Source organism: Chamaea fasciata, unplaced genomic scaffold, assembly GCF_029207755.1.
Source record: "Chamaea fasciata isolate MVZ Bird 193981 ecotype frontalis unplaced genomic scaffold, bChaFas1.0.hap1 SCAF_1, whole genome shotgun sequence".
Lineage (NCBI taxonomy): Eukaryota > Metazoa > Chordata > Aves > Passeriformes > Sylviidae > Chamaea > Chamaea fasciata.
This window is the reverse complement of record NW_027094086.1, coordinates 144,793,202-144,819,797: the sequence shown is the minus strand read 5'-3', so window position 1 is coordinate 144,819,797 and position 26,596 is coordinate 144,793,202. Positions and strand designations below refer to the sequence as shown.

The 26,596-nt window shown below is 35.6% G+C and overlaps 1 protein-coding gene across 1 annotated transcript in view; it reads left to right on the top strand.

The window, feature by feature from the left end:
- UBE3C (ubiquitin protein ligase E3C) overlaps positions 1–26,596 on the top strand; it is a 69,675-nt gene that overhangs the window by 12,816 nt on the left and 30,263 nt on the right. Inside the window, exons 3-16 of the mRNA XM_066200786.1 lie at positions 859–933; positions 1,574–1,720; positions 2,388–2,503; positions 3,965–4,122; positions 6,146–6,299; positions 7,083–7,303; positions 7,577–7,731; positions 9,551–9,738; positions 16,823–16,909; positions 17,532–17,689; positions 18,242–18,474; positions 21,912–22,016; positions 22,827–22,914; positions 26,238–26,335. Of these exons, the coding sequence (XP_066056883.1) occupies positions 859–933; positions 1,574–1,720; positions 2,388–2,503; positions 3,965–4,122; positions 6,146–6,299; positions 7,083–7,303; positions 7,577–7,731; positions 9,551–9,738; positions 16,823–16,909; positions 17,532–17,689; positions 18,242–18,474; positions 21,912–22,016; positions 22,827–22,914; positions 26,238–26,335 (1,983 nt within the window). The remainder of the gene's footprint in view (positions 1–858; positions 934–1,573; positions 1,721–2,387; positions 2,504–3,964; positions 4,123–6,145; positions 6,300–7,082; positions 7,304–7,576; positions 7,732–9,550; positions 9,739–16,822; positions 16,910–17,531; positions 17,690–18,241; positions 18,475–21,911; positions 22,017–22,826; positions 22,915–26,237; positions 26,336–26,596) is intronic.

The following is a 26,596-nucleotide window of genomic DNA, read 5'->3' as shown; positions in this document are numbered from 1 at the left end:
TTCCCGTCTTTTATTCCCTAAGAAACCATATGGACATTGTTAGAAATAGAATCATAATAGCCACTTCCCACATACATTTATTGTAATGGGATATGCTCAGGATGTTATCAGGGAACCCTCCAAGAGCTTTTTTTGTAGCATCTCAAGCAAGCTGCTTTCAGTTCCTCAGAGCCATTGTAAAGGGGTGACTTGTGCTACTCTTTCCACCTACTGAGGAAGATGTCATAAAAGGATTCACGAGATATGTCTGGTTTGGAAAAGAGACTGAGAATTTTTATTGATTTCTGTATTTTGCTCCTGGGCTGCAATGAGCTTTAAGCATAATTTTCCTTGTGACAGCAGTACTGTCTCCAAATAACTGATTTTTTTTATTTGTTTCCTCACATCTAAACTGTGCCGGCACCATAATGCTTTTATATTATTTGAATGAAAACAAATAAGTGGATTGTCAGTGTTTGCTGCTCTATGCAGGAAGAGGAATGATGTCATTGAATTTGATGAATCCCTCAACATTTTTCAACATAGTATTAAGACTTCGTCTTAACTGTAATGTCTTACATTAACAATAAAGTGATGTGAAGTAATAAAACATATTTATGTTGATTTCTGTAGTATTACATACTTACTGGGTATTAAAGAGTCTTTTGCAGTATTTAGTGGTAAATTTGCATTTAAAAACAAAAAAAGCATTCTCATGTATGTGTATTGGATACAAACATTAAAATAATTTATTTTACTAATGATTACTGCTTAATTTTCTTTAGAAGGCCATATTCAATACAAATATAATTGATAAAATGGGAGAAATTTGAGTTAGTCCTATGGTGTTGATTTCGGTTTTCTTGCTTTGTTTTACAGGAAGAAAGGCGGAGGCTGAAAAATGCAATAATAATCCAGTCGTTTGTAAGAGGGTACAGAGACAGAAAACATCAAGTCAGTACCTGGTTATTTAACTAGAAAGATGCTAAATAGTTTTCCTGAAAGTTAGGCTTTCTAGTAATAATTAATTTTATTGAAAAATCATTTTGAGTAGTTGAGGAAGTGGAAGATCTTTTTTCCTTCTTGACATTTTCATTTCAAACTCAGTATTTTAGTAAAGAGATGTATATTCTGCAAAGCATGGATGTGACTGGACCTAAGTGGGATCCTGCCATGTTTTTTTAGCTGCTAAATTGGTAAAAAGCATTAGGTATTAAGAACTTTCACACACCAGTGGAGGTTTTGATTTTTTTACAGTATGGTAAAAGTGGTGGTTTAACTCAAAAAGTTGTTCTAAGTTGCTGTTGGGTAGATTCTTCTTTTGTTTAAATTCATTAATTTGAGTATACTAGACTAAAATGTTTGATGTGATAATGCTTGATAAGCAGCAGATTTGTTGCAACTGTACTTTCTGAGTTACAGAATGGAGTTATGGCTTCAACTATGGTACCATGTATACATTTGATCTCTTAACAAATATGTCTTGTATCTGTTTTACTACTTTGCAACCTCTCTGGATGGGAAGCTGAAATTTTGTGTCTCTGTTTTAAACCATAACCATTACTGATCTATTGCTGCATGTCTTGTTTTTAAGTACTCTATCCAAAGAAGTGAATTTGATCGTTGTGCTAATTTGGCCCAGTCTGGAGGAACCTTTTCCACTGCTAATGGAGCGAATTTGACTCTTTTAGTTCGCCAGTTACTCTTTTTCTATAGACAGAATGAGGACTCAAAGCGTTTGGTGAGTGCTATTACATACTTTGATCTGTAGTACTTGCATTTCATGCACTTTCAAAGTAGTCTTTGACTTGAAAGTGCATTTTCACTGCACTCTGCTGTTTCTCGTTTAGTTGTGATAACTTAAAGTTAGATTTTACGACTGCGTGTGCCCACACACATACGTGGTATGTGAAATGCAACCTTGAAAAATCCTATGTGTATTATTCACAGTAAGTTTTTTAAAATAATACACTTCTATTAGGATTTTAATTTTTAGACAGTATTTCTACTTAGCCCCATGGTCATTCCCGAGGTGTTTGGGTGATACTTTTTTCTCACTGTTCAATATTGCTGGATATCAATTGCAAAGTCATTGCCAGCTTCCCAAATGTATGGGTGAGTGAGATTCACAGTGGCTCTTAATGGCCATTAAAGAATTATGGCTGTGTAAAAACAAAAAATTTCCAGGTGGTGTAACTCAGTCTCAGCTTTGAAAGTTTAGTACTGGTAGTTGTGGAGTTAATAATGAATAACAACTTTTTTTTTTCAGCTGAATGTGATTCGGTCAGTTTGTGTTCTGTAAGTCCTCCAGAAGTATTTATAAGAGCATTGAAATATTACTGTGTGAGTTGCCATAGATGATAGAACTTGTCATTACAAACTGTAAACTTGTGCAAATCTCATTGCAGGTATGGATGTGTCAGAATTTAATTAAACAGAGTTCTCAGTTTGTTAAGCAATTGGATGGTCCAGACAGACTTACTTGCTTATTCCAAATAAAAAGACTGTTGGGACTGTGTTGCAGGTAAGTTCATTTTTTCTATGTGCTACTGTGTTAAAAGTATTAAGAAATTATGTTGGGCACTTGTTTGTTTGTTTCTTTTTGTAGCAAGTAAAGTATTAAATGTACATTAATTTTATATAGAGGAGCGTTTATATTGAATATGTGTCGGCATTGGTATAGGATACCTGTTCCCATGTAGAACTATCAAATGTTCTTAAGCTCTGTTGACTTTCAAGTTCAATATGTGCTTAAGGAACGCTCTCCTAGGATAGGCCTGAGTATGTTCTTAACTCTTTTTGTATAGTGATATCATTGGCAAATTTGTGAAAACTAGGCTTTCTTGGGAACTGATAGTGTTTAGGTGTTATTATCTGAAGTAGACTAATTTATGTTCCAAGACTAGAAGGACTCTAATGTAATATTCCAAGGAAATGCTTTCGATAGATGTTGTTTCTAAACTAATATAATTTAATATGGCTTTCCTCACACTATTTTGAACTGAAGACATTTTAAACAGTTACATTATTAGCTTCAGCATTAAATTTATTATTTGTGGTAGGAGAATCACAGGAAGGTAAATCTGTTTAGGTCACTTGAATATCTGGCAGCTACTGTTATTCTCTTATTATAAAACAATGTATTTGTTCTTATCAATAATAGGGACTAGTTACACTCTGCAGAGGTTTAAAATACTTGTTTTTGAGAAAATTGTTTCGTTGAAGTCACTGAAACTTGTGTTCTTATATAAGTGTGTAAACTGTATGTAAGACAAACAGTGACACCAGATATTAAAGAAGACTTGAGTGGTGGGTTTTAAAGTCCATTGCAGTGGGACACAACTGTGGTGTCACTGCATTGGATTGTACGTTTTCACTACGGTGGAAATTGTGTTTTTGTAAATGCAGCTCTTAATATGAATGGGGGAGAAAAGCACATTGTTAGGGCAAGTCAGCCTGTACACATCTCACACTAAAAAAATACTTTGAATTCTAAACAGGCTCTTAATCATCGTAATTTCTGTGGTTACTGGTAGCTGTTACATAAGCAACTTGTTAAAAGGCTGGGATGGTTGTATTTTTAGTATTTCAGTCTGTAATCAAAGATGTGTTTGTTGTGTTAGTTATGCACATGATGTCCTCTACCACCTGTTCCCAGCCTGTGTTGCTCTGGGGCTTACATGGCTACATTTGTAATATGTTTGTAAAACATGCATTATTCTTTGCTTCTTTTCCAGTTTTATGCTGTAGCCCTCCATATTTTCAAATCACTCAGAGCAAGAATTTAGTAGAATTAAAAGGTAGAATGCCATATTTGTAGATACCCTAAAATCAGGAGTTATTAATATAAAGATGCCATCAAAATGATGTAGCTAAACCACTGAGAGCACCTGGAAACCAAGTAGATAGAAATAAGTTACTTTAAGGTAAATGTGTGGTGAAATACGAGAAATGTCTTGTTGAATAATTTTAATTTCATTTATAGGCTACTGCAAAATTGCAATGATGACAGTCTGAATGTTGCACTTCCTATGAGAATGCTTGAGGTATTTTCATCTGAGAATACGTATTTGCCTGTTTTACAAGATGTCAGCTATGTGACATCATTAATTGAACAAATTTTGCACTACATGGTTCAAAAAGGTGAGTAGCTAGACCAGAAGTTGTGGGAAATAATGGAAAATTGAACACCTGAAGCCCAAATTGTTTAATCAAATTTTTGTCTTTACCACAGACACGATGAATAAAGTGCTGTGTACACTAATCTATACATTAGGTGGATGTGGTCCTTATAATGAGGTCATGTCTTGAGAAATTACTGTTTGATTTCTTTGGAAATTCTGTTTAGAAACTGAATATTCTACAAAGGTATTTATACAGACCTGTAGCACAGATTTTGAGAGTAGATGGATATCGCCCAACAAAAGTTTTATTCCAGTACCTGTTTAACACTCTCACATGGAAACACACACTGTGGCAGAGCTAAGCTTCAGTTGTGTAAAAGTTGGTAATTGTGTTGCAGTACTGTTCTCTGTGAATGTTAATATTCATTATTGTTTTAGATTGGCATTACCTTTTCACCCTGCCAGCACTCAGACACATTAGCAGAGATGGTGGCCTGGCTTTTATTTCTCTCCTACCATCATCAGCAAAACTGTTTGCTAAACTGCAGTCAGTGACACCTGTGCAAACATACCAAAAGTTAATGAATTGGATAGTTAGCACCAAAATTATGTTTAGTTGCAAAGAAACGTTCTTGTTCTGGGAATATCCAAAATAATTTATTTTGCCTTTTTGATATGGTGGCTTGAGTTTGCAAAACTTGTGGATCGTGAGGAAAGACAAAAGTATTTTGAAATAAATCTTTTGGTTTCAGCCTCTTTGGTATAAAATGTAGAAAGAGCATCTTCCATTGATTAGTTATTGGAGTATTTCTATATAATATTTCAAGTACATTTAGTGGACTTGACTACCTAATCCTTTTACTAAGAACTGTATGTTGAGGTCACTATGAGAAAAAATTACTCTTATTGTAGCACATTCATTTTACTTGCTTTGGCATAACAAAAACTATATATTTGTCTCATTGATTTTATATAATAAATATATCTTCCAAAATGCATGTATTTGTTCTTATAGTAAAATATTCTGTCCTTACAACTGGTATGTGAAAGTTTGATATTATAGAATCATAATTTTTTTACTAAAATTTAGCTTTCTGATTACCTACAATGAAAACAAAAAGAAGTGATTTTGTGCAACTGCAGATGTTCTGTCTCCTAATAATTTCTGATGCTTAACTTGTAAAGAATCTGTTACCGGTTTTCATTACTGTATGATTTTAGATATAGTTTGCCTTCCATCTGTGTCTGGTCAGCGTTGCTAAGTCATTCCTTTATGGGGACTTCCACTGTGACAAGTTAGGTGGTCCCTGAGAAGGGTTCTTAGACTGGGCTCTCAATGATGTGACACTGTTTATGTATTTACAGTGTTCCTGTCATTGTGGAACTTGTGTCTTAGTTTGGGAGTTCATTGAGCATGAAGGAAGTTGGTTTAAGAAGAATGAAATCACGTGGTTCCATTTGTACTTCAGTGAGACAAAAATAAATGACTCTCTACATGTCTTTATGGCATGGGTGGTAATGCATTTTATTACTGTCTGAGAGAGTCCTGCTCTGGAAATAGTGATTGTATTCTTCAGCCTGCTAAGGCAAGGTGGTCACAGAACTGGGACATTCTGCCAGCAGGTCTTTTGCCTGTATGATGCAGTCGTGTTTTGGTCTAGAGTGGAGAATTGTTCATTTCTGGAAGAGTGGAAGGGCAACATGACTGCAGTCACTTAAAGAGGAAGAGAACATCTTTTTCATAAATCATTATTAAAAGAATCGAATTATTCACTTCATTGGCAAGAGTTGATTGATCTTTGAAAATCAAACTGACTCTGAATATGGTTATCTATGAATGATTTTATAATGTGGTGTTTCCAAAGAGGTTGCTGATATAGCCTGTTAATTATGTGAATGTGACTTGGACTGCTGTAAAATGTCTTCCTAAGTCAAGTTTCATGTAATGAATTATAAAGAATTTTTCAACTTGATTTGTATTGTTTTATATGGAAAAGAAGAAAAATAATGCTGTGTTTAAAAGTGATTTCTTTCACTTGCAGGCTACTACAAGTCGCTTTATTTGTTAATTAACAATAAGCTTCCCTCGAGTATTGAATATTCTGATGTTTCTCGTGTCCCTATTGCAAAAATACTTCTGGAGAATGTTCTGAAGCCATTGCACTTTACATATAGCTCCTGTCCAGAAGGTGCAAGGTAAATAGAGATAATATTAAACATTTGTGTACTCATTTGCTATAGTCAGAGGTGCAGTTGGTTATTGTCTAGTGTCTGGCCATTCTTTCAGTGCAGTTTGTTGATGTATTTGTACAGTAATGATTTTGGTAACACTGTACATCACTGAAACAATTAGTTTCAGGTGTGTTTAAGAGAAAGGCAATAAAATGCTGAATGCTGCAATAAACAGCACAGAGAATAGCAGGTATCACAGTACATAGGAATGAGGGTGTGGAAAATTTAGATGGGAGCAGAGATGCAGCTAAGGGTAGATGAAAAGAATTTTAGAGTTCAAAAGAACTTTGTGACAGATGGGCTGAGGTTTATGGAGAGAAGTTACTCAGGCAACTTACAAGCAGAAAGAGTCAGGTGTGTAGACAGAGGGAACATAAATTCAGGTTGTATCACGTGCAGTAGTGTTTTTTGTTAAAATAGGATTTTGTGTAAAAGGGGTTTTTTAGATGTATTTTTTCTTCAATATTATAAAAAATTTATTTAACTTCAGAATAGTTTTCTTCCAGTTCATGAAAAGTTTAAAGGATAAAATTGCTTGTAAGATCATCAGGAAGAGGATTTAGTGTAAGAAGTTAATTTTTGAGAAACCTGAGAAATTTGATGTACTAGGACGAAATTAATGGGGCACATCCTTGCAGTCCTCTTGATGGATGTGTTCATACTTGCAAAATGATCTATTATTCCATTGGTATAATTGTGGGAAATTTTGCCTATATTTTCTAAGGCAACAATTTTTCTTCCTTTCAGGCAGCAGATTTTTGCAGCCTTCACAGAGGAGTTTCTGGCAGCACCTTTTACAGATCAGATATTCCATTTCATCATTCCAGCGCTTGCTGATGTGCAGACCATTTTCCCTTATGAACTCTTTCTGAATGCACTATTATTAGCAGAAAGTGGATGTTCAAGGAGAAGTGATCAAGCCCCATGGCTTTTCTACTTTGTGTTAACAGTTGGAGAAACATATTTGGGTGAGCAAGCTGAGTGGACAATTAATCGTTTTTTTCGTGTTGCAATTAATATGTTTTGTATTTCCTCAACATAGTTCATTGCCAAGTAAAAAGGACAGTTTGTGGATAAAAGTGTTGGAGAGATCTGTTCTGTTACCTATTCTTACCCTTTTCATTATAAAAATGCACTAATTTGATAAGATTTGCCATAACTTGTTTTGGTCAGATGTTTCTGATAATTACAGCACAGTGTGTTCCTGCTGATGGTCTTTTGTTTCAATGTATGTGCTCTAGGATCCCTTTCAGAGGAAGGACTTCTTGTGTATTTGAGGGTACTCCAAACTTTTCTCTCTCAGCTGCCTGTGTCTGCTGCTGGTACAAATTGTCAAGATGCAAACAGTGATTCTGAAGATGAGGATGAAGAGATCAGTAAAATGACAACTACACCGGTAAGCAGTGCAGAATTCCTGTGAATGGATTTGTACTGCAGCAGCAGCAAAGATAGGCAAAAACATGATCACCCCAAGTCCAGAATTTTTCTGTAGGTGTAGAAGGGAGCCTCTTTGCTTCTTAAAAATTGATGACTGTTCACTGCAAGCAAATGGTTGTTTACATTGTTTGCATTAGAGCAAACTCAATGCTATAATAATAGATCCTAAATGACAGATAGCATGACCGTGAAAGTACAGAGCTTTTATTTAAAAAAAGGCTTAAAATTGTCTTTTTACATTTGTATTTTACAGAGATTTTCTTACTCTTTGTATTCCATGATGATGCTGAGATTTTCTTACTTTCTGTAGGTCCACGATGAGGCTGAGATGTCATGAAATACACAGCTACTCCAACTTAGCATTTTCATTTTTTTTTCTCATAAATAATTACAAATTCAACTACAGTCTCTATCCTGTAGAATAGGTCTGTATATACCCACTAACTCAAACGCCCTCAAAGGGAAACACCTGCTTTCTGTAATAATACATAGAGACATTCTTATAAATAGAACTTCTTTACTCTAGTTTAAACTTAGAATAAATCTGTGCTAACTTTAGCCTCCTGCTACTCATATCAAGGCTTTGACTAACCAAAGTTGGACAGATGTAAATTCAACAGTTTCTTACTGGCCTTTATATATTCTTTCAGAAGATACAGCAATTCAAAGGGCTTAGTGTGCATGCTTTCCTTCTAGAATGTGAGAAATTTCACCATATTTAAAATTCATTTAAAGGAAACTTAGGCAAAGCCATGCTGCCAGGGAGTACTTACAGCATTTTACTTGAGTGTTTTTAGGTGCTGTGTGTTACTGTCACACCAAAATCTTTACCAGTGTAATGTGAATAAAAAGTTAATTTTGCCAGGCACACACTGCGTGCAGTGTAAATACTGGCAAGTTCTACCTCTGGCTTAGAAATGGGTGATGCTTAAGAGGTGATTAGGTAAAAACAAAGCAGTAATTTCTGTTCACAGGTAACTTCCACTAATTCATAAATTAGAAAGCTCTGAGGAGGCTTTATATGAATAATACTATTGATTGCAATATGGCTTTTTGTGTGTTTCTGCTGTGATTTTTTTGTATGCATTCTATATTTTCATTCATGCCTGTCTTACAAGAAAACCCCAAAATGTGAGTGAGTGGGGAACCCCTCTTTCTTAAAGATTTATAACAAAGTAACTTGTGTCCTTCAGTGAGCCTGACAGCTTTGCTCAGTTGAGGGCAAGGTAAAGATCGGAAATTAGGAGAAGAAAAGGTTGAGGTGGACTCAGTTGTATGCCAAGAGAAAACTTTCCTCGTCACACACTGCTGGTACTACCCTGACATGTACTGACCACCCTGAACTTTGTTGTCATTTGTTAGCCCAAGAAATGTGAATGTGGAAATACTCCTTGTAAAGGAATTTAGAGTCAACACGCATTTCTGGGTTTCATGTGCAATGCTGACTGATGTCAGTGGAGAAGAGATGACAATTCATGTGTTTCCTGCCAGTAAATGATTTTGCCTAATTGTGTGCAAGTGTTGCAGAGCATTCTTACAGTAAAGGCAGTATTTCCACTGGCCTCAGTGAAGGAAGGATACCAAAGCACAGCACTTACCTGCCTGGGGCTTTAAGTTGGCTTTTGGATCTGATATTTTGAAGAGTTGGATATACATATGTGCTTCTGTTTTATTTATTGTACAAGAAAACTTCATTCTAGTTAAATTTGGATGTATTTTTTATAGAAAAGGGGATATCATTAGAAAGAAAAGTAAACTTTCCTTTGATGTGTTTGTAGGGTGATGGGAGAATATCAGTCCAGTACATAACTGAGGAGTGCCTGAAGAAACTGGACACAAAGCAGCAGACAAACACTCTACTGAACATGGTTTGGAGAGATTCTGCCAGTGAAGAGGTCTTCACCCTGATGGCATCAATCTGCCACACACTAATGGTACAACACCGAATGATGGTGCCAAAAGTCAGGCAAGTAGAGATAATGGTCATCTTGAGCTGTAGTACATCCAAAATTACCTTTCTTAGATAGACTTGTTTTAAATTCCTTGTGGAGTTTTTTCTGTGTTTTCTTTTACAACTAGCTGAAATAAATTAGAATTTCAGTATTTAAACAGTAATTCCAGGCAAACCAAAGAGTGGATTCTTTGTTTCTTACTTTTCTTGCTGTTCACTATGCCCTCTCAAGAATCTTGGAAGCATTTTATCTGTTCCCTTGCTCAGAGGCAGTGTTGAGTGTCATTCTAGTAGAAATTGGACTACTTCGTTTTTAAAACATTCAGTGCTATGAACTCCCCAGTCTCTCTGGCTAGCTGAGCACTGAAACCAACTTGTTCACACCCTTCTTTAGTATATGCCAAAATCTCTTGCTACAAACTAAAATAATTCCTGACTATTGAAAATCGCTATTGTTTGGGGAGCGCTTGGCACCTGAGGTGAAAATAAAGGACATGTTCATTTGTGCAGTATTCTTTTACAGACATTGCAACCACAGATGTCAGAACAATGGGAGAAGATTATTGACCTTTTTATTATCAGACTGAGACCCATAAGTATTAACACTGTTCTGGTGCGAGTAGTTTTGAGTATCTATGTAGTTGCTGGTAGTAAAGTAAGTATTTAGGGAATGTTGTAAACATGATTCAAACTGCATTGTAAACAGTGATACAGAAAACTAATTACGTGCTGTCTTAGCCCAATGGTGTTTATAGCTGCTAGAGGAAGTAAGATGTCAGTGAAACTGTGATTGCTCGATTAGGGTAATTAGTTCTTTGTAGACTAATTGCATTAGAGCAGGATGTGAGACCTGAAGATCATAGCAGCAGTTGAATTAGTGTGCCAGCTTTATTGTTGCAATAGTACATTGCCTTGGATAGTAATTACTGAGCTTAAATGCTTCACTGCTTTGAGTAGAGGCTTGCTGGTGATCTGTGTGGAAAAGGGTGTTTAATGAATAAAGAAGTCACCGAACTTTAATTGTATGAGTATGGCATCTATTTCCTCTGAGAAGCTCTATTGAGTCTTGGCAATTATTTGTGATAACAAGCTATTTACACACTGGATAAAATCAGGAGTTATGAAAGTTCTACCCAGCATCTGCTGGTTGAAAATAATTGACAAATTGTAACTTTTGAATAGCTGAATTTTAGAAATAACTAGTAGATACTAAGATTTCTGTCAGTGATACCAGTGCAATTACTTTCGTAGTCAAAATGGACTTAATTTACACAGGTATTCGGTAAATTAAAGTAGACATTTAATTACTAGTTCTGACTTAGAAGTCAGCTGTAAGTGCTGGGTTTGCCAGGGTTAATCATTTCAGCAGGTGTCAGTCTTTTGTCCTGTTCTCAGTGCATTTTAGACCTGGCCTAAGTTACCAAGCAGCTATTCTAAATATAATTTTTGAGTGTTTTTTGAAGGACAGATGATGCTTATTTGTGGCATTTAAAAAGATAATTAAAAGACTTCTTGTCATTAAATTTCACTTTTTAAATTTGTCTGGTGATTGTTTTTTAGTGCGCAAAAATGTTATCAAATTTAATGATTGTCTTTTGAAAAATGCTACACTTGCTTTGTAACTTTTAAAATACTTAATATCCAGAGTGAAGCATATCTACTTAATAAAACCGTGTGGAAATAATTAAACAAACATAATGTATCTCAAATTATTTTAAATATATTCTAAGAGCTTAATAGTGCTCTTTTGTTTCGTATTTGAAATCATACTGGATCAAATGGTTTAAGATAGAAGGAGTTGTTAAAAAGACTTAGTTTATTTAACAGCACATACATCTGTAATATAAAATAATGATAAAAACACAAAAGCTTCAAATCTGAAAAATGGGATGATAAATAGAGTATTAATTGAAAATAATTTTTCAATAACAAGAAAATTGGGCTAAGATCAATGCAAGCTTTAGAAGGGAGCAAATGACAAATATCTCAGTATTATTTTAATAGTTCTGGAAGTATTTTTTCCTTCTTGGACAACGATGAGAATTTCAGAATATAGATTTGTGTCACTCTGTTAAATCTGATTTTTTTTCTTGAAGCTTCTCAGTACTTTTATAACTTGACTGATGATGGTGATACTGTGTGGTATTAGGAACGTTGGTGTTGCTGAATCAAGTCAGTATTTTCCTTGGTTTTGCAGCAGATACCAAGACCAAAACAAGATACCCAGAAGTATAATGTAGTTTTGAAAGGAGCAAGCCTGTAAATTTATTTTCTGGTGCTCTAGACAGGGTGGTGGGATCCAGAGGTGAATAACTGAAAAAACACATTGCTTTGGGTTAGTTATTAGGAATTTTGATGAACTCTGAATAATTCTGGAAATATGAAATCAAGCCAAATTAAAGAAGAAAGTCACAGTACAAGAAAAACCTAACTGTAGCCTGTGTTCAGTAACCTGGATTAGAGGTTTAAAATAAAATCCTGGTTGTAAAGGAACCATTGGGAGTTCTGCTTATTTTCAAAAAGGATGGGGCTTTAATATTTTCACTATGAAGTTGATACATATTATTGAATACAGTTTTTTAAAAAAAGGGAAAACTTGTGTCTTGGACTGTAGTTCTCATAGAGAGACTTGCAAGACTTTCTTCATCAAAACTATACTTTGAATAAATAGTAAGTTCTATTTCTGTAAAATATTTTGGGGTGTAATTTAATACCTTAGACTTCATCTTTATTACAGCTGAGTATTAAATAGTGGAAGCTGTGCTGGTGCTGGGACATCAGTCACCGTCAGCCAGCTGATCAGTGCCCCTGAGTTTGCTCACCTTGGGTTAACAGCTCCATAGTCGATGTTCATCACCACAACTTAAAGACTGTAACACTGCTCATCTGAGCCTGTGGTTCAGAATTGTTTGGCAAATGCCACTCTGGTGGGACCTGAGCAGCCTTGTCTTCTTATGTGTGCTGAGATTTACAGACTTTACATGGGGCTCTTGGGGTCATGCTTTAGGCTGCGTACTGACGCTGCTGTGTTTCTCCTAAAGCCAAAATCATTGTATGTGCAGTTTTAACCTTCTTTTTTTAAACTTTGCTTTATGTTCTTGGTCCAATATAAACAGAGGCAGAAGCATAAAGCAGCCTAAAGAGCAGGACAGTTCATTTAGCAGTGGCTGTGCTGCTGCTGTCTCATACCTGTGACGCCTCACAGTTGTGCAGTGACAGAACCCGCTGCCCCGGCAGCAGTGACCTGTCGCAGGCTGTATGAGCTCCTCTCATTCTGCTGTATTCTCTTCATTAACTTAAATGGTCTCAGTGGGAAACTGGGCCCAATTTATGACCTAGACTGAAAATCTTGCCTTTAACTAATTAACTTGTAGTGGTGCCTTAGCTAAATTAAGCTTAATGGGTCATTTAATCTGTCCCATTGCACAGGAGGAATTTGACACTTTTTTTAAACCAGAGGTGCCCAAAATGCTATTCTGGCAAGTAGACATAAATCATGTGGCCTTTGTGGACAATTAGATACCTAGAGAGAGAAACAAGGTTCTAAATAAATGATCGTTATGTACTTACTTTTGGGAACAGATAATTTAATTTGGTATGATTAAAATTGATACTTAACAGGAATCACCGAAGTGAATTTAACTCTATCACAGCCTGAGGTTGAGGCACTGTGTGTTTTTTCACTTGAAAGAAGTTTTTCCTTTCTGGTAGCACAGAAATGTTTCTTTATTCCAAATGACCATGCTAAATCTTAATATTGAACTTTACAGAAAATATATTAATGAATCCATTACATAAAACATAAATAATGATCTCATAATAAAGAAGTTGTTGCATTCGGTGAGTTTTTCAAGAAAATGCAAGACCTCCAGATATGAGGAATTTAAACTTTAGCTACTTGGGTTGTTTTTGGAATAGTGCAAATACTGAAAATGAAACTCCTGAGTTAGGTTTTACAAGTTTACATAAAAATTTAAATGTCTGTAATCTTTTTTATTTCTAATGGGGTTTTTTTTGTGTGGATTTTTTTTTTTCCTTTAAAGGAAAAATTGGTTAAGACTGTATGGACACTTAAACTTTATATTAGCTGGTCTCTAAACTTTGTGGATTCATAAGGCTTTTTCTCCAGGTTATCAAAACCATCCCTGTACTCTTCCACAGTTTATCATGAATTCTTGCACTCTGTCATTTTAGTGTAGCTCTGCCTTGAAAGGCTGTTTTAAAGCGGTTGAACATCCTTTCTCTGACAAGTAAAAAGACCAAATAAGGTAGATTTTGACCTATTTTAATTCTCAAAGTTTTAATTTTTTACTTAATATTTTTTTCTTTTTCACAGTCTTTTTTTTTTTTTTTTTTTTTGGTCTGTGTGAAATCAAAAGTTTCAAGACTTTATTACAGCCAGTTTTGTGTAGATACAACTTTCCAAAGCCATCCTTGCATTTTGTGGTGGGTTTCTTTTTTTGTATTTTTTGGTTACACTTGTGATTTTCAACTTTGAAAGCCAATTTCTGTACTTGGGGTGGGGAAGGTGGCTGGTTTTTCCTGCCATCTTTACTTCTGCAATGCATTAAGTTTCAGGTGAATCTAGTGATGCAAATCTCTTCTGGCACATGGTCCAATTCACCATTCTGTGTTCTGTTTGCAGTTTTGTGTTTGTTTTCTGGTCACAGTGCAGAAACTTTAGAAAGGAAGCTTTACAACTGATGAATTATTTTTGTTTCATATTTATAGTTATTTCGTATTAATGATAGAGCCTCTTGGTACCATCTTCTTCCAAATGTGCATTTTTGTACGTAACCAGATTTTCAGGAAAGGGAAATGTGCAAGTTGAATGCATTCAGCATTTCTGGTCCTGAGCCATGAAAACAGAGCAGTTGCTTCAACTGACTGCCTGAATCACGGATATGGAATAAAAATGGCTAAAACTTAGGCAAAGGTTATTATTATAAGCTCTTAAGGTTTGTCCTTTTTCCCCCTTCATTACTGCTGAATATTGCTAGAATGAAAAAATGAATTACATTAGGATGGGTTCATTGTCCATAATGTTTGTTCATTTCTGCTCAAACTGTTACATAATTTCCAGGGATGATTGTGAAATTAACAAGTTTTTACTTGGAAGCTGCATGAGATCTGAAGGCAAGGTGCCAAATTGCTTTTCATTTTAAATATGAGGCCGAAAACTGAAGGTCACTGGGGAAATTTCTCATTTTGGAAACCAAGACATCTGAACTATCATTCAGATATTTAAACATTAAAATACAAATCCTTTTTCTAAATTAGCTAGGTGTGATAAGGCTGTCCTTACATGTTAATGCATAATTTTCACCAAATGTCAGAATAATGTGGCTTCAGAAGGGAATAGAATTCTCATGTTCAGGTTGAGTTTTTTCAAAAAAAGCACATAGGTAAAGTAGAACTTCATGTAACAGCAAAGCTTATCTTAAACTGACATTAGCTGCACTTGCTTCAAATTTGACTTGGCCTTGGTAATGTCCCCAGTGTGCAATTTCTTTGAAATGAGTGAAGCTCCCAACTCTTTTTAACGGTACTGATCTATGCATTTAAAATTCAAAGAGGCACACTGCAAACTCAAGGTTGCTTGTTTCATTTCCCATTTTTTTGCATGGCCCTACTCTATTTCCAAATTCCCTGTACTTGTGAAATGATCCTTTGTGCTCAGTGAGGAGCTCTGCCTGCCTCATGCTGCTTTATCCTGACACAGATCCTTGTCTGTGCAGCTGGATCTGGGGGATGCAGGTGAACTGGGAGCCCGAGGAGAGGACCAGCTGTGGGGTCAGGATTGAGGCTGTGCTTGTGGGAAGGCAGCAGGAGGAGCAGCCAGGACCCAGGGACGTGTGGCATTGTGCACTGGTTTGTCAGGGGGTGTGTAGGTGTTCTTGTGTGGGAATTAAAGCATTCTCCAATGTTTTTAAGCCTTTATTGATATATAACTTTTTTCTCTTACTGAAATGTGTGCTTCTTTTCCTTTTGCCATCTGCCAAATTTTCATTCCCATGTGGTCCACGATAAATACTTTGTTTTCTGGCAGCAGGTAGTGTCACTTCCCTGCTCCCATTTTCCAGCCTTCTATCTCTTGTATGCCTGATCACAGAGGATTTTGATGTTGCAAAACTACTGGCCACTGAGAGATGTCAATCTCAGTGGTTTTTGGTTGTTTTTTTTTTTTTAGTTCCTAATAGGGATTAGGAGACCTAGGAAAGTAGCATCTAGAAAAATTAACTGAATACTGTTCTTTGATACCTGAAAAATGACTGCTTAGTCAGTGAAATCCAGTTTGGTTCCTAGAACACGTTGTTTCAAATGACTTTGTCTCATATGTTGTTTCCTGCAGGGGGAAGAAAATACACTAGGGGTGGCCTTTTAGTTTCAGGAAGCGATTTATTTCTCTTTTCTATAAAAAGTTTTTGATTCTGTAATCACGTCTGAAGTTATGTGGTTAAAGTCAGTCCTGTGTGTAACTGACTGGTGAAATAACACATTTACTTTTACAAATTAATAAGATATTTTCAAATAAGAAGCAATTTTCAGTCTACAGATGGGTTAGTGTACATGTAGCAGTCCTGGCATTGTTCCATTGATGTTCTGTTTCTCTCTGCCAAGCTGAGTATACCAGTAAAAGTGCTATAGTTCTGACATAAATGAAGGTATTTTAATCTACCTTTTGCAAAAAATTGCAGTGTTTTTTACTGTCAGAAGAACCACAGACGTGACATGTTAACTAGTTTGGTGTAATTTTCTATATTAGAATTTTAAAAGTCACAGATCATTAATTCAGTGTTATGTTATTTTTATTAATATATGTTGAATTCTGCAAAAGACTGGAAATGTGGGTTTATATTGTATAGTTTGTTGCTGATTTAATTTAAACTGTTATTTTTGATATAAAGTTTTATGTGATTGGTTTTCTGCTTTTGGGGCTTTCACCAGATTTGATCAGAATGAGACTCTTCATCTTGAAAATGTAAATTTAGCTTGTTACTTTCTGAGAAATGCTTGACAGAAAAGTTCTTATAGAAACATTGTGTTTTGTGAATACTGTATTTTGGAAGACATAATTTATTTGAACTTCTTCTTGCAGGCTTCTTTATAGTTTAGCCTTTAATGCCAGATTCCTGAGGCATCTTTGGTATTTGATATCTTCAATGACTACACGAATGATTACAGGGTATGTATTGTACCATTTCTGGAACTTATTCTTTGTTAAAGTAGGGCATATCTAGTCAAAAGGGAATGGGACAGTTAGAGCTATGGTTACTTACCTTCTATGATTTCATAAAACTGAGCAAAATCTTGGAAATCAGACAGAATAAAGAAAATACTTATTTAAGATGAGTTGTACATTTTGTAGTTCTAGGAGTGCTTACAAGCATCGGTCTAACAAACACTGAAGCCCCAGGTTGTTCATCCCAATGTGTGAGTTTTATCTCACATGCTCTGACTAGTCCAGAAATAGATGGTGACAGAACCACTTCCCTGGGAGTTGAGTCACTGGACCTACAGATGTGTTCAGTGCTGACATTCAGGGGATTATTCTCTTTGTTCGTGTCTCCAAAGTATCTGCAGTCTGTATTAGTTAATGTCCAAGTATTTGGAGACACTAAGGTACCAGTGACAAGAACCTGGGTATTATTTTCTAAGAATTGGAAATAATAGTTATTTAACTGAAAACACTATTGTTACATTGCTCTCGGAGCCACTACCACATTCTTTTACTAGAATGCTGAAGGTGGTACTTTCTCAGAGTATTTTATTAACCCTCTCTTTTAAACTGCATTTTGTATTTTAAGGTCTATGGTGCCACTCCTTCAAGTGATTTCAAGAGGCTCTCCAATGTCTTTAGAGGACTCCAGTCGAATTATCCCTCTCTTCTACCTTTTCAGTTCTTTGTTTAGTCACTCACTTATTTCTATTCATGATAATGAATTCTTTGGTGACCCAATAGAAGGTGAGTTTTGAACATACTAAGTAGCATCGCTTTGTTAAATGTTTTTGTGTGAGGCTGGAGTGCTCCCTGGGCAATGATTTGCTGACATCTGGGAGGAGGGATCTTCTGGGCTGGCTTGCTGATGGTCCCTTGAGCACTCAGCTGTCATCTGGCTCTTTTATGGTGATTGCACTTAGAAAAAAGAGAGAAAAATTAATGGTCTGCACCTTGGGAACCCTAGCTTTACACAGGGTCTGATATGGAAGTTCTTAATCATGATAATTTTTAATGAGTTACTGAAGAGAGCGAACTTCTTCTGGACTGAACATGTAGTTTAATGTATAAATAAAACATAGCAGGAATCACAAGAGAGTTAAGGGGATATTGTAATTAAAATAATTGTGATTGCACACAATCCCAAGATCTGATCTCCTTTCTAAATGTTCACTCATCCTCTTTTTGGGTGATGTTTCTTTTTTCTACCTTTAGATTATGTGTGTGAATATTAACATTTAATTAAACAAGTGAGGTTTTTAAGTCATTTAAGGAAACTTAAGCTTGTGTTTCATGTAGTTGTAGGTCAAAGACAATCATCAATGATGCCTTTTACGCTAGAAGAGCTTGTAATACTCTCCCGCTGCCTTCGAGATGCTTGTCTAGGAATCATAAAGTTGGCTTACCCAGAAACAAAGCCAGAGGTTCGTGAGGAATACATTGCAGCCTTTAGAAGTGTTGGAGTAACAAAAAACACCGAAATGCAGCAGTGTATACAGACAGAACAGAAAAGGTGGATTCAGTTATTCAAGGTAAATTCTATCAATTTTCAGAACACAGCTGAATAAAAATTTCCTGATTCTGCTGAAGATATGAAATTAGATATTTTTTTCTCTCGTGTTATTGCTGTTGCAACAAGGAATGTGGATTTGGGCAGATTGCTGTTTGGCATATGTGCTAAACTTCAAGTAACTAAATTCTGATAACTGTAACAATTTTTTTTTCCTTCTGTCAATTCTCAATTTTCTTGCTTGTCTTGTTTATAAAACAGTTACTGTGTAAAATATGGGGTTTAACTCGGACTCCCATTGAGCAAGGTGCTTAAGCATGTTGTCATAACTTTGTATAGGTGTGAAATTCTAACAAAATCTAATGATTACTCAGGCACTTCTGTATTAGAGACTTCACTACATTGGTACCATACTGTATTGGTTTTGTTGGTATTCTCCTAAAACCTGTTGATATTCCTCATTTTGGTTTTGCTGAAATACTAAAGGGAAGGTGAATCTGACTTAGCAGATGTGGATTTAATGGATGTTCTTTCTGGATATCTACCAGTGTTTTTCTGCTGGTTTTATCTGTGGCATCCTAGCTAAGACATGAGTTAAGAGAAGCTGAAAACGTTGGCAGAAAAAAAACTCTCCTAATGTAACTGTTGCTGAAAAAAAGGAGTGCTTGACTTGTCATGAAAATTCTGCAGCAAACACATCTAGTCAGCTAAAATTGCTCATTAAAGAAGTGGGAGCAGAAGAAGTGCATTTTCCAAATTGAATGCTAGATTTACAGTCTGTTTAATACTGGTGACCTCTCGCACACTAATGTTCAGTTCGAGTCATCAGCTGTCCCTTCAGGTCTTTTATCACTGCTTTTGTCAAGCTATCTATTTAATTGAAAGAAGTTAATTGAATGAAAATGATCAACTAAGCTTGTATTAATATTGCTAATGGAACTTTCTTCTTGGCCATGTTTGGAGAAAGATGTCATGCTAGACTTTAGGAAAGGCCCATTAAGGCTTGCACTTAACCTGATGGGCTAATTAAGGAATGCTTATTCATTCTACAAGTCTAAGGTAGCTTCTATCCAGCCTATTCTGCCTGGTTTTACAACACATTTCACTTATGAGCATAAGCATTAATAGCAGTGAGAATAACTGATAATGTTTTGATTGCATTGAATACAGTCCTAATGCACCACTGAATTTGTAATTTGCAGAGGTTGATCTAATATATGTTTGCACAATGTAATTTACATACTTGTCTTTAAATTGCCAATAAACTTTTGATTTTGAGGTCTCTAATGAAACCGCCAATATTTTTTTTCTGAGGAAGATGTCAGTTCAGAGGTATTTTATGCATGCAGTTCATATTATGGCTCCTGCTTTTTGTTTGCTTTAGTTGGGTATGCTTAATCAATCTTTGTGTAAGTTGGTGGATTTCAGGTGAATATGATCATGTTTTGCTGTCATTCAGAAAGTTGTAAAATTCTGAGTTACTTTATCCCACTTTGGGAGTCAGAAATTAAACTTGTAGTGGAACTGTCAAAACTGCATGTACTCTTACTATGTTCAGGAGCCAGGGTTGTCTTCTGAGAGCTGAATTGGAAATACAAGTCCTGAGGGTATCTGGAAGGCTCCAGTTCTACCCAAAAAAGAAGATAATAGCAAAACTTCCCTTGTCTACTTCTTCAGATGCATGTTTGTTGTTACAGATGAAAATTGAATGTGGGCTGAAGTTAATATCATCAGGAAGACTCCTGTGATAGCACTGAGTCTTTCCTGAGGGCAGCTTCAAAATTGCTTCCTGCCAGTAAGCAGGCAGGAGGACCTTCTTCCAAATCATTGAAACAAAGCTAAAGTAGTTAATTATAAATTCAAGTAGAAAATGCTTTTTCTTTCTTTTGCATTATGTCAAATATAGCTTTCAAATATATGGGATTTGTCTTTGCTAAAGCTTTTGCAAGCTGATGGCCCAAAAAAGGGCACATTCCTTCAATATCGTCTGTGCTTTCAGTTTCTCTTCTTCCTTTTTTCTTTCAACTCCTCACTTCTTTTGTTTTGTTAAACAAAAGAATTATTTCACTATCTTGAGTCATTCCTGTAAAATCAAGTTTCTGATTTTGCTAAATTTAGTTTTAAATGCTGCTGGTACTGAACACTTTATTGGAAAGAAATCCCCATTTTAATATTTTTATTGTAGTACATCTTCCCTTTCAATGGAATACATACTTAGGAAAAGTTTTACAAAGACAAAGAAATGCTGAGTTGGGGTGACAACTGGGTTAGTGTTCTCAGTGTTCATGCATTCTGCAGGAGAAACTCCAGTTTCACCTAATCTGATTCAGCCTCCTTAAAGGTTTCCTTAGCTGCTTGTAAAATATTGTATTTACATGGTCTTCCTGTGGATAGTCTTTTCTGATTTTATTTTCCTTTTTAAAAACGTTTGCCTCACTTGCAGTGGTAATGGGACCAGAGAGGTTCAGTGACTCATGTAACCTGCCCTGAATTTTATAAGGGAAAGGTGATGAAAATTCTCATGTAGTCAGACAGTTCCTTTAATAGCATTCTTTGTTCTGTCTTGAATGAAGACATTACCTTAAAACTGGATGTTAAAAGCTCTTTTGTGTAGCACGTAGACACAGAATCCTTTAGAAGGCCCATTAAACTTTGTTACTCTTGACACCTGTCTATTAAGACTGTCTTTTTGCAAGATCATTTCAGAAAAGCTCTGTACATCTTTTTCTTATTCATTTTTCAAGTGCTGTACTTTAAAGTTGCCAAACAGATGGCTGTTCATTGTAGCAGTGATAACGTCTTTTTAGCTTGGTAATTTACTATTCTATTGATTCCACTTAATTATGTTTTATGTAGTGGTGGGTGAACTTGATTCAGCTTTGGACAGAAGGCATGCAACTGAGTGTGGTAGTTCTGCTTGAGGTGGAGAACTTGTTAGCTTGGTTTCTCTACTTTTATTTTTTTCTGGATTGGAAGAAACTGCGAGGAAAAGCCCTAAAATTGCAAAGATACCCTAGTGACCACGATAATTTTTCTCAGCCTCTCAATTTTTCTAGGAAGATAAAAGAACATTATATACATACATAATATACATTGTGTGTATGCTTGGTTAGATGTTACTTTCTTTAAGTAAGTAGTTTAATGTTGATAATGATTTGTTTGGGCTTCCCTGAACTGGCATACAGCACTTTATGTGTGCAGTACTGCTAAATCCTATGAGGTCCTTGTTCCTAGATTTTGGAATGAGACTTTATTAAGCCAGGTTTTTTTGATGTCTTGCAAGTGAACCACGATTACTTAATTTCATTCTCAAGTATTTAACAGCAAGTTTTCGTGAGTTAAAAATAAGTGGCAATTTTATATGTTACTGATTTTTTATAAAAGCTTTTGCTTTTTGAATGACGTAATTTCATTCACAGTGCAAAATGTATACTGAATGTATGTGTTTCTGATACCTAGGTCATCACAAACTTGGTGAAAATGTTGAAATCTAGGGATTCAAGGAGAAATTTCTGTCCACCAAATCACTGGCTCTCAGAGCAAGAAAACATTAAAGCAGATAAGGTAAGAGTCATCTTTTTCCACAAAGCCTTACAGGTGCCAAATTTTCACTGGTGAAGTGTTTGATTCCTGACACTATTTGTGATGTTGATGTTGCACAGGTTGTATGGTTTAAAACCTGGAATAATGTTGCTTTTCCCTGATGTAAGAGTCTTGTATCTGTTAAGAAAATTGTATGTTAAAGCACATTTCCAATCCATAAAGGGGAGCTTGCCCTACAGTGCAAGAGTGTAAATCATTGGCATTTATAGCAGAGGAGACTGGGAAATCTGGTAGCATTTAGTTGCATGTTCTCACAGTAAAAATGCTAAATGAGAGAATTGCTCTGTAGTGGGGAAAATTCTCTTCCAAAATAAGAGAAAATTCAGCAGCATTTTCTGTGCTTAACTCACCTAGAAATTACCTTTATTTTTCTAAGATCTTTTGAAAAGAATGACGTAGATCTCAAAAAGCACGTTATGTGCATGCAAAAGAAAAAGCTAATACCTGCTGTGGACTGCATTCCTTTGAGTCATGACACGTGCTCCATACAAAACAAACAGAATATTTGATATCTCAGAATTCAAAGTCAGCTTCTCTAGTGTCATAAATATCAGAACTGAATGTAACATTGTGTGGAATTTTTAAATACATGGGATTTATATTGTATTGTTATTAATTGTGCAGCTCTCCTGTAGGGCAGAGCAGAAATGAAGATGTTAAGGCATTCAGACACACTCCTGCATGTGACAGCTCTGTGTATTTAGTATGGAATAGTAAATTGTGATGTGTAATTAGGTCCTGTTTAACTGTGAAATCCTGTTAATTTGTGAGGTCACACAGCTATATGTGCCATCAGCCAGACATGTCTGGAGAGTCAGGAGGATGGGGAGAATAGGACCTCTGCAATCTACTTTGGATGGTAAGACACTGTCTATGCAATTTCAGCTTTGCTAAGTCAAAATAAGAGTTTGCCTTATGCAAAGAAATCTGTGTTTTCTAGAACTCAGTTGAGTATTTTGTATTAAAATCTCGGTAGCCAAAAGCAAGATAATCTTTCATAATTTTGGTTAATATATTTTTAAAAATTGTGTACTTGTATGCATGTGTATGTATCTTTAGAATATCTAATGTTATTTAATTTAATTTCTTTGCCCAAGCTTCTGCTGGCATTGATGAGGGGAAATGATAGGTGGAGAAATGATGTGGTTTTAAAATAATGTATGAATATATATAAAAGGCAGTTGCATAGAATAGAAAATTAATACAGTTGCAGAAGATAAAAAGCATTGAGATTTTGCTTTAACTGTATGCTATAAAGAAATATTTTCATTATGTATTAAACTGTAACAAACAGGCTTTCATGGTAAACATTAATTCCTGTTTATAAATAGTGTCTCTACTTAGATAAGGCAGAAACTTAAACCTCTGAATTACTCAAAATATTAGGATTTTATGGAACTTGCAGAGAAAGATTTGAGAATGGCACAAACTTAGCAATCAGGATAAATTTACACTGGATTCGTTCAGCCAATATGCTTTCTTATATAGACAGTCTGTTTCTTCCGGCTTTTCATACCTTTTCAGCCTCACAGTTCTAGAATTTTACCTCTCTGTGATCAGGTAAAATAATCATTAAATCACTGGCACTTGTGCAGAATTAATAATGAATTAAAAATGGGGCCTTTAAGTGGCAAAATGATTCATTTAGAAGAGTCCTTTCTGTCTTTTAAGATAATGCAATCTGCTTAAGTTAGTTTAACCAGGTACAGTAGATCATGAAGAGACTGTACCCTTTGAATGCTGCTATAGGGTTGTACAGAATTAAGAGCTTTGTCCAGGGTTGAAGCCTAAAAACTTCTAGTGATAATTTTTTTTTTGGGTAGCTATGATGGTAAAAGTTTGTTTTGATTACCTTATTAGTGTAGTTGCCAGGAAATAACTAGTTGGCTCAGTTTAAGTACTGCTGAGAATTTTTAATTATATATTTTTTCAGTTTAGTTTCTTTCTTTGGAAGTCACCTCCACTTCAGCAATCCTTGTTTCTTTCACTGACCTACATGACTTTCCACAGCTATTTATACTGTCTGGATGTTCTCCACTGTCAAACCTATTCCACATTTATCACTCCTTGCCCTCATACCTACAGTACCTTGAGTTCTCTGCTGGGTCTTCCTTCCCCAGATGCCCCCATTTCTCTCCATTTCATGCCTCCCCTGGTGTGGGCAGTTGGGGGAATAAGGAATGCCTGTGCTGTGCTGGTGTGAGCAGCTGTGTGCCCTCCTTTTCCTGTCTGGCTTCGGGTGAGCTGGCACAGTGAGCTCTGCTCTCCTGGCTGGGTCTGTATTCAGGTCGCTAAAGGAATTTCTTCTCTCTGGCCCATTGAAAATTTTCCACAGTATTTGGTATTTTTGAATCTCCTATTCTCTGTCAAAGTTGAAGTTCAGCTGATGAACTCAAGAGATGTGTTGGAGGCAATATGGTGAGATAGGATGACAGTGTGTTCATGTAAACCTTGTTTTCATATGAAATCAGGCTACAATGAAAGTGCAGTCAACATGAATGTGTGAAAACAAGCAGGTAACCTTGTGCACATGACTTGTTTAATCCCTCTTGACTCCATATGGGTTAAAGCCAATTAGCATGAAAGTACTGCCGAATCACATATGGTCATGTTTATTTGTGCTTTTTCATTTACTTAAATGGCAGACTTGTGAGTTCTAAATGCCCTCTGTATTGATGACTCCATCCCATATTTCTCTTTAAAGAAAGAAGCTGTGATGGAGAAATGCAGATAAAATTGACTAATTGACTGAAATAATTGAACTGTCGAAGTCATGTAGTAGTTTACCTTTGCTGTACATGCACTTTTCATTTAAAATGCTTTTAACTGTTAGCTTAATAGGCTTCATACATTGACTTTAATTAAAAATGTTTACTAAGTAAACTAAAGGTAATCACAAATAAGCATTTTATCAGAAATTTCAAAGGCTTGCAATGTTGAAACCTGCTCCCAATGAATATATATCAAGATTAGTGATGTTTAGGGTCATCTCCTATTAAATTGGTGCTTAAAATATCTCTACTTAAAGTGCTTTGAGGATTTAAAAAACAAACAAAAAAGAACATCGAAGTGTTCAGTCCAGAAGACTGCAGAAGGTGCTTGTCACCAAGGGTAGAAGCCAAAGAAAAAACCTTGAAACTGTAATCAAAAACTTCCAGACAGGGTAGTGAAAGGAAGCATTTACTTATGTTGTAATACACTCTATGAATAGTCTGGACTCTGGAGTCTTTTTTCAGAGAGGTGGTTATTAAACTTGAAAATGAAACAACCAAGTAACTGGGTGTTGTTACCTGTGTAGACTGAAGTGAGGAGGACCTTTGGCCACAGTGGCTCATGAGTGAGCAATACTGCCTGCCCTTAATTAATTTACAGTCAGATATGTGCTCACTGGCTGAATTTCCTCCCATGAAGTTAGACCAGGATTGTAATTTCTGCTGTGCATCACCAAGAGTTGAGTTGTTTCCCAAAAATACCCTCTGAGGGTTCGAAGGAGCTGCACAGTAGTTAGGGAACTACATGAATTAGCCTCTCTACTGTGGCTTCTTGAATTCTTCTCCAGTACTTTATTCTTAAATACATTATGCAAGTTCTTGATGATGTTTTCACTGTTTCTGCAGTGATTGGTATTTGATATGGTCACTGTGACTTTGCTGTTAGGAGAGAAAACTCATTGAAATAAATGTTATCTTTCTGTTGGTTTCCCTAGATTTGGTTTAATTCTTAAGGTTTTTACCTAAAATGACTTGATTGAAAGTAGTGATGTAGTTGAAAGCACAATGACTTGTAAACAGTTTTGAGCATACAGTTTTGAGAGTAGGAATATTGTATCTTCCTGCAATGAAAATTCTAAATCATCACAGTACTAATTGTCTTCTATCATGCATTTTTTTCCTTATTCTTAACTAAAATGTCAATAAGAAGGTTTTTTTTTTTCTGATTAAAATAGGGGTATGGAAGTATGTATTTTTATATGCGTTTTGTTTTCATGTGTTTTCACTACTTATATTTCAGTTTGCCTGTAGCAACTAATGTTTAAAGAAAGGTAAGGCTTTGAGTGAAGGTTAGTAAAGAAACTCTTTCAATGTATGTATTTTTATACAAAGCAGATTGAGTTGATACAAAATAAATTGTTTGAAAATATGTTTTTTCCAAAACTTTTAAAATTATTATTTCTATTTTAAGTGGGTTTGGAACCAGCACCTCTGTCTGTATCTGAAGAACGACAACTTGCAATTCTGACAGAACTACCTTTTGTAGTTCCTTTTGAAGAAAGAGTAAAGGTACCTAATTTCTAATTTAATATGCAATTGGTTTTTTTAGCTTTTTGTTTTGAGTAAGTGTAAAAAGAACACTTAGTGAAGTAGAAACTGGATCGATTCCCTACAGCAGGAAATGGTCTGCACAATTTTTCTTCAGTACTCATGCAGCAACTGAACATTTGAAGTTAATGACTTCTCTCTTTCTTTCCAACTTATGTTGCCCTTAATAATATTAGCATTAGAGTTAGAAACATTTCTTGCGAGACAGATGAGAGCAGTTTG